This window comes from Larimichthys crocea, chromosome XXIV (assembly GCF_000972845.2).
Source record: "Larimichthys crocea isolate SSNF chromosome XXIV, L_crocea_2.0, whole genome shotgun sequence".
Taxonomy (NCBI): domain Eukaryota; kingdom Metazoa; phylum Chordata; class Actinopteri; family Sciaenidae; genus Larimichthys; species Larimichthys crocea.
This window is the reverse complement of record NC_040034.1, coordinates 18,984,514-18,999,688: the sequence shown is the minus strand read 5'-3', so window position 1 is coordinate 18,999,688 and position 15,175 is coordinate 18,984,514. Positions and strand designations below refer to the sequence as shown.

General features: G+C 41.0%; 1 protein-coding gene across 1 annotated transcript; it reads left to right on the top strand.

Moving 5' to 3' along the window:
- The first annotated feature begins 1,934 nt into the window (after nucleotides 1–1,934).
- On the top strand, nucleotides 1,935–14,344 carry nol10 (nucleolar protein 10). The gene is made up of 21 exons (XM_019254718.2): nucleotides 1,935–2,149; nucleotides 2,383–2,428; nucleotides 2,518–2,616; nucleotides 2,697–2,774; nucleotides 2,872–2,909; nucleotides 3,607–3,743; nucleotides 4,273–4,338; nucleotides 4,524–4,584; nucleotides 5,090–5,175; nucleotides 5,452–5,530; nucleotides 5,919–6,068; nucleotides 6,303–6,369; nucleotides 7,551–7,603; nucleotides 9,752–9,878; nucleotides 11,534–11,613; nucleotides 11,778–11,876; nucleotides 12,179–12,271; nucleotides 12,499–12,675; nucleotides 13,002–13,300; nucleotides 13,433–13,535; nucleotides 13,697–14,344. Exons 1-21 carry the CDS (start codon nucleotides 2,084–2,086, stop codon nucleotides 13,865–13,867), a joined length of 2,175 nt encoding a protein of 724 aa, XP_019110263.1. The 5' UTR covers nucleotides 1,935–2,083; the 3' UTR covers nucleotides 13,868–14,344.
- Nucleotides 14,345–15,175: the final 831 nt, after the last annotated feature.

Genomic DNA, 15,175 nt, shown 5'->3' with positions numbered 1-15,175 from the left:
TGATTACCTGATCTTTGAGCTCAAGCCTGTTTTTCTGACCACATTTTTTTCCTCATGGATTTGTACTGTCGCCTGTATTTGTGTTTTTCTAGTTTGACTAGTAAAACCTTTTTTGATCCATCACTTTTGTCTCAGAGTCTGCATTGTGAATCCTTCTGTGAGCCCTTCTGATAGTCTTTAGTCCTTTATGACGGTAAACTGAATATTTCTGCATTGGGACATGGCACTTGGCAAGAATAAAACATGACTTGACATAAATTAAAACAAAACAATTAACAGAGACACATCAAAATACTGAAATACTTAGTATGTTGTGTAGGCTGTTGGATCTATGTGCAATAAACTGAATTTGTCAGTCTTTCTACAGACATCTGATGCATTATAAAGAATATTCCTTCATACATATATACAAGCAAAAGTGAGGAATCTCTATCAAATGTATTCAGACTGAATAAAACCATGTTACCAGACACCATAACCATCAATCACCATTAACCATCAGTGTTTGAGTTAGTCTCTCAGGCCACTGCCTCTGTTCACACTGGGTCTTTATTGATTGTGCAGTGTAGGAACCAGCCCCTTATGGTTGCATATGAGCTTAAGGTTTAGCCAGGAGGCAGGATGTGCCTTGTAATAAGAACTACCTAAAATGACAGAAACCATATCTGGGAAAAAATTATTTGATTTGGTTCGGTCCATGTCCCATCTATTAACATGGCTTTATGACCAATCCTGCAGACAGTCATGACAATGTCCAACTTCACAGCAGAAATGTTTACTGCCTTGTACAAAAAACTGTTTTGGTCTCTGTAGCTAATTTCCCCATTTATGACTGAATTGAGGGTGAATTTTTATATAACTCACCTGTTCAAATTATATTAAGGCTTAAAGTTGTGCAGAATTAAGAACAGAGACACTTTGATTGACAGGTGGGTGCAGTTACAGGTGGCTTATTTGAGCACCCAGGCTTCGTTTATCCCACCTCAGCTCCACCCACTCTCCCAGTCTTTGCCATTAGTGTCATTAAATGAACTTTGTCTGTATTTCTGTCTAGTTTGTATGGCTGAGGTTGCCTTGAAGTGTGTCCTAATATCATTCTCAGTCATTTGTTCTAAGCGAATAAATATAATATATATATATTAATTATCTTAAAGGTTCAGTGTGTAACCTTTAGGGCAGAGGACTGTACAGAGTGCGTAGGAGAAGAAGAAGACATAGAAGAAGAAGTGCTAGTTGCTAATTGTTTTGTGTTTTGTTAGAAGTTATAGAACACACAACACACAATATATGTATCTAATAGCTATAAAGGCAAGGCAAGGCAAGTTTATTTGTATAGCACAATTCGTACACAAGGCAATTCATAGTGCTTTACAGTGGCAAGGAAAAACATTTGACATTAAGACAAGCAATAGCAATAGAAATAAAAAATTGAAAAGAGAAGAAAATTTAATTAAAAACATCAGAATGTCATTTAAAATCATTAAAACAGCAAATTTGAAAACAATTTAAAGCATTAAACGAATCACTGGATTATGATTAAAAATTATTTTAAAGTTCTTAAAAAGTGCTCAGCCATGAGCACATGAAAATAGAAAAGTTTTTAACCTGGATTTAAAAGTGTTAAGATAAACCGGCTACTCCTGCAGATTTTCACAAATAAAGGCCACTGTAGCACTTTGAATGGGGACACGTGTCTCACCACTAGATGCCGCTAAATCTCACACACTGCACCTTTAAGTTGCAGTCCAGTAAACTTAGCAGTAGCTAATACTGACATAACAATGTTACGGATAAAACAGTTCTGCTGTTTAACTAAAAATGTGTGTGACGTGAAGATTATTGTGTTTAATCAATTTTATGAATAATATATTTATTTATTTATTTTTTATCTGAGGGGAGTCGGACTGTGTGTGTTCAGTCAGTGTTGTTTCTACTCGGACCTATTTCGGAAAAGTCACATCTCCACTTCCTGTTTTTGCTCGGAGGCAACAACGTGGATTGAGTTCACCGGCGTGTGTGTGACTGTGACTGTGTGTGTGTGATAGTGCAGTGATCGGGTAATGTGTGAGCAGAACCTTCCACAATGCAGATATCAAGCGTGAACGATGTGAAGATTTACAATTTGAGCCATGGGAAGTCTCTTCCGGAGGTAAGACATACACTCTGTATGAGCCATGCAGCCACTTCATACTGTGCTAACACAGCATGTTAGTCCTCACTGTCCATTCAATCACATACACACATGGCTGTACAGTAAACATCATTGGATGCACCTCTCATGTCAGTGCATGCTTTAATCAGATGAAGCACACAGAGGTCTGTGTATGAATGTGCTTGATTGTGTCTTTATTGGCTCTTTAATGATCCATCTCTTTAACGCAGTGGCTCTCAGATCGAAAGAAGAGACAGTTACAGAAGAAAGATGTTGGTGAGTTCACATTCAATGTAACAGACTGGTTAATTGTCTTTAGAAAAATGTATATCATCATTCTGACTTTTATTTTTTTTCCCGCACAGACATCCAGCGCAGGATTGAGCTCATCCAGGACTTTGAGATGCCCACAGTGTGCTCCTCTATCAAAGTGTCGAGGGACGGTCAGTTCATCCTGGCAGCAGGTAAGACGAGCCGCTTCATCAGATGACGTCAGTTGCCACTCCAGGCCGTCACTTTATTTATGTTTTTCAATTCATTTCAGGCACGTACAAACCCAGGATCCGCTGCTATGACACTTACCAGTTGTCGCTGAAGTTTGAGCGCTGTTTGGATTCAGATGGTGAGTCAGCAGACGGACCCACTTGTTGTGTGGCACCCGTGTCGTCTACAGCTAAATGTGACACTCATTTTCTTTTCTCCTTCCCTCCCTTTCAAAGTTGTGGCTTTTGACATCCTGTCTGATGACTACTCGAAGGTAAGACATTGAATTAAACGTTTTACCAATGCAGATTATTGTCATGCCTTCACTTCAAAGGATCTGTGAAAACTAGTAATGACATTTTGATCGACTTACCTTAAAAATCATCCCAGTTTTCACAGCGATCCTTGGGTGTAAGAGTAATTATTAGGACAGACTTTTTTATGAATCAATACTCATGCTATGAATTAACTACTTGTATATATCTGTACACAAGGAAGTAACTTCTGCTCTTTACAAAGAGAAGAATGCCGAGTTTTCATCGACACTGTCAGAGAGGAATTCATTTGTCGATTCTTATTGAGGTTTTAGTTCGCAGTAGTGTTGAGCTTGACTACATTATATTGAGTGGTGTTTCTAATATTTTATTATTTACATGCATGAGATGGCCATAATATTAAAAAAATACCTTTCACTACACTCTAGTAAAACATCCAGACCCAATAACACCTCAGTAATAAAGCATACAGTAGAATCATTCCCTTTCTGACAGTGTCAACAAGAACTGGAAAGCCCAGGTTTTGGTACTGTACCCTCCCCTGTGTATTACTACTGCCACAAAACACTGCCAGATTTTCCCACATATCCTTTAGAAATATTATATAGCTTTAGAGGTGGTAAGAGTAAAAAACTTTAAATTTACTTTTACTTTAAATTTTAAATTTACTATTTGTTTTTCTGTGTGTCTCTGCAGTTGGTGTTTTTGCACTGTGACCGCTACGTAGAGTTCCACTCACAGCACGGACACTACTACAAGACACGTATTCCAAAGTTTGGACGGGACTTTTCGTACCACTACCCCTCCTGTGACGTCTATTTTGTGGGGACAAGGTGAGATTAAAAGCTTAGAGTGAAGATTCGCAACAAAACAGAAGCGTTTTAGGATGTCGCAGGGAAAAGTTGCAGCAGTTTGAGCTGACCAGTCTCGGCTCGACTCGTCCAGGCTGATCAGACTCAGCTTGTCAAGTCATCAGTGATTGCTTTTAGAACGGTCGGCACGTCACTTGTTTCAGCAGCCAATCTGCCTCATAGCAAAGTCAACTGGTCAAGTCATTTGCAAACTGTCAGCTGGTCAAAATGGCACTTTTGGATGGAGGAAAGAGGATCACCTCATCAATCATCAGTCAATCCCAAGCCTTAAAATTTACCCGCCACCCTCCTGTTGAAGCCTCCATGAACAGCTCCAAATTCTTGACTCGATTTGGTTGCTCTTGTTTGTTTGTTTTTAGAAATGCAACTGTAGCAAGTAAATCACTATCCTCATTCATATTTTAAGACGCTACAAATTATATCCAGGTCTTTGGTCTGAACTGAGCTTAAGGCTGAATTATAGATGTTCATGTTTTTCTTTTCATTTTAGTTCAGAGGTGTTCAGGCTGAATCTGGAACAGGGACGCTTCCTCAACTCACTTCAGACTGATGCTGTGTAAGTACAACAACGTGTTTTCCACAACTGTTGATTTGATTGTAGTTTTCATGTATGCTGCAGTAATAGCAAGTGGTTACTGAATTCAGCAAGTCAGCGGTGCAAGCTGACATCAAGCGGTAAAGCACTTGGCCGCCTTTGCTCTCAGCAGATTGTTCATGATGCTTCTTTTTCTTCACTTCCAGAGAGAACAATGTGTGTGACATCAATCCTGTCCACCATTTGTTTGCCACAGGAAGCTCTGAAGTAAGTGCTATAGCAGACTGTGTGTGAAATGAGACAGCAGACACAAACCATGAGTGTGTGTGCGTGGCTAGTCACTGCTAAGTGCATTTTAGCATCTACTAAGACCTAGTAATAGTATAGTGTAGTAAAACACAGTCTTACTGTTGGCTGTGTTAAAGAAGAAAGAGGAATTTTTATGTTTTAATTTATATTTTATAAGATATTTTATCCTTTTTTTTTGGATTTCCAAATGCTAGATCTTTCTCTTCTCTAATTTGTTTGATTTTTCTTTGGTGTAAGTATCACACACCAGCTGGGCTGATGAAAATACGTCTGTTGCATGATTTCTGAGTGTTCAAAGTTCAAGTTTTTCAAACTGTTACCGCTCTCACTCACAGTAGGAGCTGCCAACAACAGAAGTAGCCCATTGCAGCTTTTTCTTGGTTCTTAAAAACCTTCCAGTTAGTTCTAAAAGTCCTGAGTTGTAAGCTTCCCTTAAATCTTCTATGGTTCGACATCTCTTCAGGGAAGGGTCGAATGCTGGGATCCACGTGTCCGGAACAGAGTGGGCATGCTGGACTGCGCCCTGAGCAGCCTTGCGGAAGGAACAGAGTATGTACCAAGCTGTCACGCTGAGATGTCAGCCTGACGATGCATATGCAGCCACATGGCACTTTTCTCCACTGCCTGTAACTCTGCTGCATCAAAAACAAGCAGCAAGCTGTGCATCATTACGTTAGAAATATCCAGCTTTCATCTGATGCACAGTTCATTATCCTGTCACAAAGTAATGTCTACATTTTTTTTTAAAGATGTTTGTCTTTGTGTCTCTCTTTGATCCATTAATATTCTGTCGATATGATATTTTTATTCATCTTTTGTTGACAGAGTTCAAGCTTTGCCCTCAATAAGTGCGCTGAAGTTTAACGGCTCCCTCACCATGGCAGTAGGCACCAGCACAGGACAGGTGAATCAGAAACATTCAGTTATGTTCTGGGCTAGAAATTTTAAAAAGCGTGACATGTTTTTTTTTTTTTTCCATGATGGCCGTCTGCAGCAGTCCTGTTTGCATGTCTCAGCCTAGTTCTCCACTCCCACTCTGTTTGTTGTTGTTGTAAACTCTCAGCTGCCCACACACTGTGAAATTCCAGTGCCTCTGTCACCTCTGTGACACTGCCTCTTTGGGTTTATTGTAGCTGCTGTTTTTGAAGGTCCCAGTTGGGATGAATATAAAGGTCTTAAACACATCCTTAACTTTTTTTTAAGTATTGTTTTAGCATTTGAAAGCATCTTTTTTGCAGAATTAAACAGATCTCTGTTTATTGATGTTAAACACCCTTTGCTTCATCTTGAAGGTGCTCATCTATGACCTGCGCTCCAACCAGCCGCTGCTAGTTAAAGACCACTTCTACAACCTGCCAATCAAGTCACTCAACTTCCACGATCAGCTGGACCTAGTCGTGTCTGCCGACTCCAAAATTATAAAAATCTGGAACAAAGACAATGTAAGACTCCGTAATAGTTATCTTATCCATTATCATTCACATATATTTTAAGGGCTGTTTTCATATTTATATATAGATACTTCATATCATATATGCAAACTGATTATTTATGACACAGACATCTCTACATGTTCTGTGTGTGGATTTACAACAAAGACGGGACTAGACTGTCCACATCTGTTTGGAGCCTTTCTGATGCCATTTATCTATCTGTATTTTATCTGTTCACCACAGGGCAAAGTGTTCTCCTCCATACAGCCTCAGACCAACATCAATGATGTTTGCATCTACCCTAACTCAGGTGAGAACAACTTCTGTAGCAACATCATGAGACGAGATGAAATGTTTTGGTCTCATGCAGGGAAATGTCACAGAGGAGATGTATAGACAAGCAGCTTTGAAGAACTAGACTAACAGTTATTTTTATTATCAATGAATCTGTCCATCATTTTCTTGATTAATTGATGAGTTGTGGTCCGTAAATAGTCGGTGGAATGGTAAAAAAAGGTTTTTGCCTAAAGCGACCAGAAAGAAACCAGAAAATATTCACATCATCAAAAGTTGTTGGAAACTATTAATGTAATCAATTGCTGAACTGATTATTGCAGCTCTGACAGAATGCTAAATATGCATAATGAACTTCTGCTATTTACAAAAAAAGCATGAAAAAACTTCAAAGTCACTGAAAAACCAAATCCACCACAACCTTCTAACTTTGTTATTTAGGGTTCTTGTGTACATAACAGTAAGTACCTAAAAAGTGTTTCCTGATATTGGACATTCGTTACGCAATTCATTCTGAGAACTAATCATCAAAAAATCCACATCAGTTGTCCCACAAAACACAACCTTTCTGCTCTCACTCAGTCTAAACAATATTAATAAAGCTAAATTCTTGTAAGCGTTGCTAAATCCGCCTTCAGAGAGAGAATGGTCAAAACTTGGTCTTCATTCAAAAGTGAACTCTCTTCACAACCTTCAGCATTCATGCAGCTGTCTTTCACCACCGGGTGGCGCCATCTCACAGTCGAGTTGACACGCCATTTGACTGTCATTGCATGAAGGTGAACTGACACAGTGAATCATAATTGAATTCATCTTCATTTGTTTCTGAATAAATCAGATTTTCTGATGAGTTTTGTTTTTAGTTCTAAAGTTTTTTTGAAACAAGGTTCCATCATTAAAGTTGTTAAAGCCACTTTTACACAATATTCAGCTCAAAAATCCTTTTTTTTCCATTAATGCCATCAGCTTTTAAAAACTAAACTAAACTAAACTAAAACTCTCATTATTTGCACATATATTAATTCTGCTCATAAGATGCAAATTCAAATCAACCACATTCACTCTTTCACACAGCAGTTTAATTTTAGGACCTTCAGATATACACAACTGGAACTAAATAAACTGAAGTGTTTACACCACGCATGAGCTCTGCTTCCGACCTCACTGCTTTGCCTGCACATTGTGTCTTATCGACAGGTATGCTCTTCACCGCCAACGAAGATCCCAAGATGAACACGTTCTACATCCCGGTGAGTTCAGAGCATTTGCATTGACGGCTTGGTACACGGGTCACATTCACATCCTGTGAGCTGTTTATTTTCTGCTTCATTGATCTGATCACAAGGCTGCTGCAAATAAGTTAAGGTGGTAAATTCTTGTAATCAACAGCCTGTCCTGTGATAACTGGACACAGTGTGTGTTGTTTTAGAGAAGGGGTGTGTGTGTGTACAGTAAACTAAACTTTGCTTTGTGTAAATGAGGAAATTCCAGATATTCTCACCAGTCTCTTTGCCTCTGCCATTCTCTGCTTCTGCTGAACCCGGCTACGTTCTGGTGCCCATCTCAGTGTCTCTGCCCATCAGCATCTGCCCCCTACCTCGGGCCTGAAAACCTCAAATCACCTGTGGTACCACTACCTCGGTGCTCTGAGCTCACAGTCTGGGCAGTCCGGCTAACAAACTGAGCTAACGTTAGCTAACAGCAGCTACAGTCGGCAGCAGTTTACTTCACTGTCCATCAGGAAACTCACAGAGAGTTGAGAAAACATTTTCTCCATAAAATATGATCCAGTTTCACCAAAATCAGTGAAACAGTTGGTGGTGTGTGACTTTGTGCCGTAAAGCGTTATGTACTTTCCTCGACCTGAAGCCCAAAATTACAAAGTGCAGAACGAGCGTATGGGGCGCAGAGTGGGAATAACAGAAACACTCTTTACCTGAAGATATGTCATTTTGGCATCAGCATGATTTAAAATCTGCTTTAAGACAAAGACCGGCAGGTAATGCTGAATTTTAACATGTCACATTTTACACGTGACTCAGTCGCTTCACTAACACAGGAAACAGATGTGGTAAACTCGAGTGACATCGCTGAGAGTTGCTTCTTGTCTTTTTTTGACCAGTTCAGTCAGTTCGCACTGAATCTAACCTGTTAAAGTGTCACTTGTCACATTTTTACATTAAGTTCCACAATGTGCGCAGATATGTTTATCACAGTGATCCAAAAAAGCTTGTCTGCTTTGAAATGAATTCAGTTCTTTCAAAGTTTTTTTCATGAAATACTTTATTAATAGTCGAGGACTGGTTTTCTGTTTGCTCAGCTTTTGTTTGTTTGTGTGATGTCATTTTCTGAGAAGTGTAGCTGAGGTGAATTCAGACAGGCCGTCTTGATTTTCCAAGTACCTCCTGTCCTGAGTTTCCGCTTTGAATAAACAGCTTTCAGTTCTTACACAGCTCTTATTATCTCTGCAGGGCAGCTCGAAGCTTTATCAGTTCAGCAATGACGCGACAAAAGAATGATCACGTGCTGAACGCTGAATTCTGTCCACTTTGAACAGTGTGTTTGACACTGTCGTCATCACCTATGTGGACCAAAGTTTAGAGTTTAGCCTATTCTATAAGACTTTCACCCATCTATTGATTCCGGCTGAGTAAGATGTCACAACATGAGGGGATCTTTGATCTGCCTCACTTTTATCTAGTTAACCCTTAATCTGTGGATCCTCTTTATACCCAGATATGGGGAAGGGAAAGACAAACCAAATTAGAATTTTGAGAAAGAGAAACAAAAGATGTAAAAGAAAATACAAATGTTCTTTCACCCTTTGCCTTTAGCAATGCTGAGAATTCAGCACCCATTAAAGTAAACAGCCAGCAGAGATTCTTCCGAAATGTCTTATAGCTAAATGCACCAGTGGTTACAGTTTCACCTGGTCTGCAATGCTTATTTAACAAAGAAAGTTATCACAATTTGTTTGACAGGAACATAACTAATTTCTGGTTTGGTCATGTTGTATGACATGAATATTTCATGGGAATTGGGACATGAGGATTTCAAGCATTGCTATGAACACATGAAATTTCTATATTTCTATGTGCGTGTATAAAGAAGCTGCACAAAATGATTGCTCAACCTGAGAAGCAGTGACCGTTTGCTGTGTCGATGCTTTTTCTGTATCAGCGGTGCTGGGTTACACGTCGGCAAAATTGGTTCAGTTCCTTGAAAAAAGGAAGAGCTCAATGCTCTCTAACTGGAATAGAAACATGACCTCGGAGTTTGTCTATTTTTGTTTTAACAAATACATTACAAGTTTAGTACTTACTCAACAGTCTAAATTTGAACTGTGATATGTGTGTGTCTGTGTGTGTGTGTGTGTGTGTGTGTGTGTGTGTGTTTAGGCTCTGGGCCCTGCGCCTCGGTGGTGCTCCTTCCTCGACAACCTGACTGAAGAGCTGGAGGAGAGCCCGGAGAGCACGGTGTATGATGACTACAAGTTTGTCACCCGGAAGGACCTAGAAAATCTGGGTGAGACCGAGCTGCCTTCATTTTTCTTCACTAAACTCACAAAAAAAAGTGCATGTGGGAGCAAATCACAAGGTTAAACAACCAGTTTCAGAGAAAAAGTTTCCCCCAAACTAAGCATGCAATTGGTGCGTTGATGCTTTTAGTTAGAAAGTAGAAAGGATTAAAGCGATCACTGTACAAAGAGAGAATTTAATCCCAGCCTTGAAAGTTCCACCCTAAACTATGAGTCAATCTAAGCCACTTTGCCGCCTTGGGGGTTAGCACATGTGGCTAGACTACCTAACTAGAGGCCGAGGAAATGATTGAGAGGCTTTAGGTAAGAAAAGGAGTGTGTGGGGATGGGAGGAAGGAGGGTTGGGGGAGTGGACCCTGGAAGGGTTGAATGAACATTGGAATGCAGGCTCAGCAGTAGAGAGCTCAAATGACAAGAAGCAGAAAGGTGGTTGGCTGCCGTGGGATAAAAGGAGAGGAGGGGGCAGGCAGGAGACCAGGGGTGTTGATTTACAGGAGCTGCGTAATGTGGCCCTATTATGTAACCACATAAGGCAGCCTGGACAGAACACACTGACAGAAGATCCTGGGGCAAGCATTTACTCCACGTTTTCTACCATCTAGCAACCCAACCTGTGTTGTTGCCGCTGCTCACATTCACACCATAGTAATATCAGTGTGCTCAGAGTTTTCTCATTCCAATGACCTACAGTACCAGTCAAAGATTTGGACACATCAACGCTTAATCAAAGTGATACACATACAATACAAAATACATTTTATTCTAATAATTTTACTTTTTTTATTATTATTTATTTTGGATTCTTCAAAGTAGCCATCTTTTGCTTGTACACTCTTGGCATTCTCGGTTATCTTCACAAGGATTTCAATGAACAGGTTGTCAAAAGTTCATTGACAGTTGTGTTTCCCTACTCAACTACTGTAGTAATCTATATAATGGCAAGAACCGGCTCAACTAACTAAAAAGAAACAACAGTTCGTCATTACTTAATAGCTGAAAAATTTAAAAGCAGTCGCAAAACCATCAAACATGATGAAACTTTCTCTCATGAGGTCCATCCCATAAAAGGAAGACCAAGAATTACTTAGTTAGAGGAGAAGTTCATTACATTTACCAGCCTCAGAAATTGTCGATTAAGGGCACCTCAGATTAAAGTCCAGAGAAAAAGCAAACAAATTTCAACATCAACTGTTGAGGCAGTTGCGCGAATCAGGTCTTCATGATCGAAATGCTGCAAAGCAACCCACAACTGAGGGAGAGCAACAACAAGATGAGAGCTGCTTGGGGCCAAGAAATACAAGGAATGGACATTAGCCCAGTGGAAATCTGTACTTTGGTCTGATGAGTCAGATTTGAGGTTTTTGGTACCAACCGTCATGTGAGACACAGAGAAAGTGAATGGATGATGTCTATATGTGTGGTTCTCACCGTGATGCATCGAGAACTACGTGTGATGGTGTGGGGGTGCTTTGTTGGTGACACTCTTTACTGTGGTACACTGGGTACCACAGCATTCTGCAGTGACATATCATCCCATCATTTGTCTGTCAACAGGACGATGACCCACTCAGGAATGCCTGGCTTAAGGCTTGTTTCCTTTTTATTAATTATGAATTTATTGTGTTTTCCTTATTTGTGTCAGGTTTGTCTCACCTGGTGGGATCATCTCTCCTGAGAGCCTACATGCATGGCTATTTCATGGACATCAGGCTTTATCACAAGGTAAGGTATCTCACTACGAAATTTAACTTTGTGTTTCTCAACGAATTAGCTGTGTTGTTAAATCCAGACTCTTCATAATGTAACACACTAAACCTGCTGTAAAAGTGTTGTTCCCAAAGAAATATGATTGGGTGTGACAGTCTTGCTGCTTGGTTTGACCACAGGTCAAAAGCCTGGCAAATCCTTTTGCATATGAGGAATATCGTAAGGATAAGATCCGTCAGAAGATTGAGGAGTCCAGGACCCAAAGAGTGCAGGTTAAGGTAAGAGGCTCTGACAGAATGTTTCGTCTTTCCACAAGTAGTTACAGCTTCACCTCGTTTGCAAAGTGTAACTGTTCAAATCACATGCAAATTACAAGTAGATGACTTTGTCTTGCTTAGTATTGAAAGCGCATACTATTATCATCCTTCTACACATCACCTCCCCTTAAGCATTTCGTGGAGGTAAATTTACAAACTATACCAATTACTAAGCTTTAATTTGCTTCACAAATAAAGCTGATTGAGTTGATTTCCTGTTTCCTGTGTGTGATTAAATGGACAATGTGTTGTGACCGAGACAGAAGCTGCCCAAGGTGAACAAGGAGCTGGCGCTCAAGTTGATGGAGGAGGGTGATGACGAAGCGGAACTGGCTTTGAGGAAAAAGAAGGGCAAGGTAGGAAAACATCAAACACTTGCATTTCTCTGCTCTCTGAAAATACTCAGAACTCATCGTCTGCCATGAGCTTCTGCTTATTCTTTGTATCTATGTGTATGTTTGGCACCTTAATAAGATCGGGGAATTAAACTGGACTTCCCACCACAGCTTCAGTAAACAAGATAAAAGAGATGGGGGTGAGAATCTGGACCATTTAGATAACCCTTTGCTTTTCAAACCCGCAGGCTCTCCCCACCATCCTGGGAGACGATCGCTTCAAGGTAATGTTCGAAAACCCCGACTACCAGGTGGACGAGCAGAGCGAGGAGTTCCGCCTCCTCAACCCCATCGTCTCCAAGGTTGGACAAAAGAGGAAGAAGAAGCTGCGTCTACTGGCTCAGCAGGCTGCTGCTTCCCAACAGGTAATGCTGAACTTAGCTGTTGTTTCCTGCACAGGTATGCGTCTCCAGGTGTTTAAACAGTTGTGAGCAAGTATGTGAATGAATGACATAAGGCCAATAAGGGATTAGCATAACAAAATAGTGCCTTTCCTCTTGTACTGCAAATACTGTAAGAAATGTGATATTAGGCCGCAATACTCTGTAATCCCTTCAGGCAGTTACCCGTTCCCACACAATGTTTCTATATGTTCTAAACATTGTTTGTGATAAAAGATCAGGCCTGTAGAAGATCAGGCCAAAAAATAGTGTCACGTCAATAACTTCGGTTTTGTAATATCACTGTTCAGGCGGCTGAAGACGAGGAGGAGCCGGAAGGGCGAGCCAGCTCCGAGGAGGAGAGCTCAGACGATGACAAGAGTTGGGTGGAGGAGGTGAGGGAGCAGCGGAGGCTGCTGCGGCAAGAGGGCAGAGACCGCCGCCGGCAAGACAGGAAGGAAGCAGATCGCAACACTGTCCTGCTGGAGAGGGAACAAACCTCAAACATGGCCGAGGGCAAGAAGACAAATCAGCCTCAGTTTTATCAGATCAAAGCTGGAGAGGAGTTCAGAAGTTTTAACGACATGGCCCGCAAGCAGAAACTACAGAAGTATGTCTTTGGAAATGTATTAAATTGAAGAGTGCTGGCTTTCTGTGTGGGGCACTCCCAGATTATTATTCATATTGCTTTAGGGTTCACAGCTGTTTATAGTGAAGCATAACCATAACTGTCCAATTGTAGGGCTTCTTTGGAGGACCGTCTGAAGTTAGAGGAGCACTCTGGAACCAGCAACATGGCTGACACTGCAGTAGGCAGCAAACAACTAACCTTCTCTCTCAAAAAGGTAAACCGTTAACGTGGTGCACCATCCTAAAACTCAGCCACATCACTCCATTGTTTAAAGCAATGAACTATAAACTGTTGCAGCCACTAAGGTGGGGTACAGGTGGTGGAAACACACAGCAGAACAGTATTTAACGTTTGTTACTCTGTCCTCGCCTGCAGTCAGAGCAGCAGCAGAAGCAGCAGCAGGCAGAGCGGGAACACCACGAGGAGAGGAAGAAACTGAGGCGCTCAGCCGGACACCTGAGCAGCGGCCGCGGGAGAGGCTGGGGCCGCGGCAGGGGAAGAGGAGGAGGAGGAGGGAGAGGAAGAGGAGGGAGAGGCCGGTACTGAGGGAGGAAAAGGGTCCTGAACAGAGGCCTTCTCTCAGCTCGCGTCAAAGTTTTCTAGGGTCTTCTATGAACTGAACTTTGATTCAGATCTAGAGATGTACTGAAGACGTTCAGCACAAGTGGCAAAGACTGACACTGATGAGCAGACAGGCCTGCCCCCTGCTCCTGGGTGGTCTGGGCCATGTGTTTAGCTGCTCTTTGCAAAACAGAGCATATTAAAAAAAGATTATGTATGTCGCTGCCTTTGTGCATATAATGTTTATGCCATTATCCATAAATACCTTCACTCCATACTTTTTCTTATAACTACTGCTCAGTGGAGCCTACCATTTCAGTTAATGAAGGGAAGGAAAGGTGTGTGCGTCTATATATATATAAAAAAAAGTAGTATTTCTTAATGCTCTTTCTTATTACTATATATTGTTAAACCAACACTGGATTAACACCATTTGTACTATATATTATATTTGGTACAACACGTGCTTGTCTACATTGTTTTTATTCCGCAGAATCAAAATATACCATTTTCTATTTTCTATATTGAGCGCCAACATGGCTCAAAATGTGCAAATAGAGCATGCTTCCTTTGCAGTGCTTTACTACATACGTCAGAAGTAAGAGGGAGGGGAGGAGAAAAATGTTGAATGAGGAAGAAGAGGATGAGGATTTTTTTTTTTTTCCCCGCCAACAACTGCAGTTCTTGGAAATAGAAGTGCTGCCTGGGTGTCCTTCCCATCCCCCAATGTGCTGATGGTGTGAACCCCCTCTTCTCCCGCATTGGCCCGTTTCAAATGTGAGGGAGGTGCATTTAAGCTCTTAGCGTGCCAACACCGGCCCCCAGGCTCATTTGAACTCATTTGATGTCACCAGGCTTTTTCACCATGACCCATCTGCCTCAGTCTAGAAACGACAATACTCTGTTTTATAGTCAGCTATGTGCCAGACTATTTCTTGGCCCGGGAGCTGCAACTTCCTGGACTCTCCACTTGTTGCCGGTCTTTGGATTCACACTACATATATAGACATGAGAGTGGAAACAATCTTCTCATCTCAGCCACAACACTAATAAGTGTTTCTCCCAATATAGCGGACTTTGCTTTTGTACAGAATCTTTATTGCCCTGTCCTTTTATATACAGCTAAATTGATCAGAGTCAGGGTTTAACATGCTTTAAAATCAAAATTCATTTATACAAAGCTTGGAATGATAAGAAGGAAGCTTTTTATGCATGAATTTCAGAGATAACCATCAGTTGAGAGTGGGTTACTGAACAACAAAGCTCCAGCCTAGTTCACTCCTTTTGTGTTAC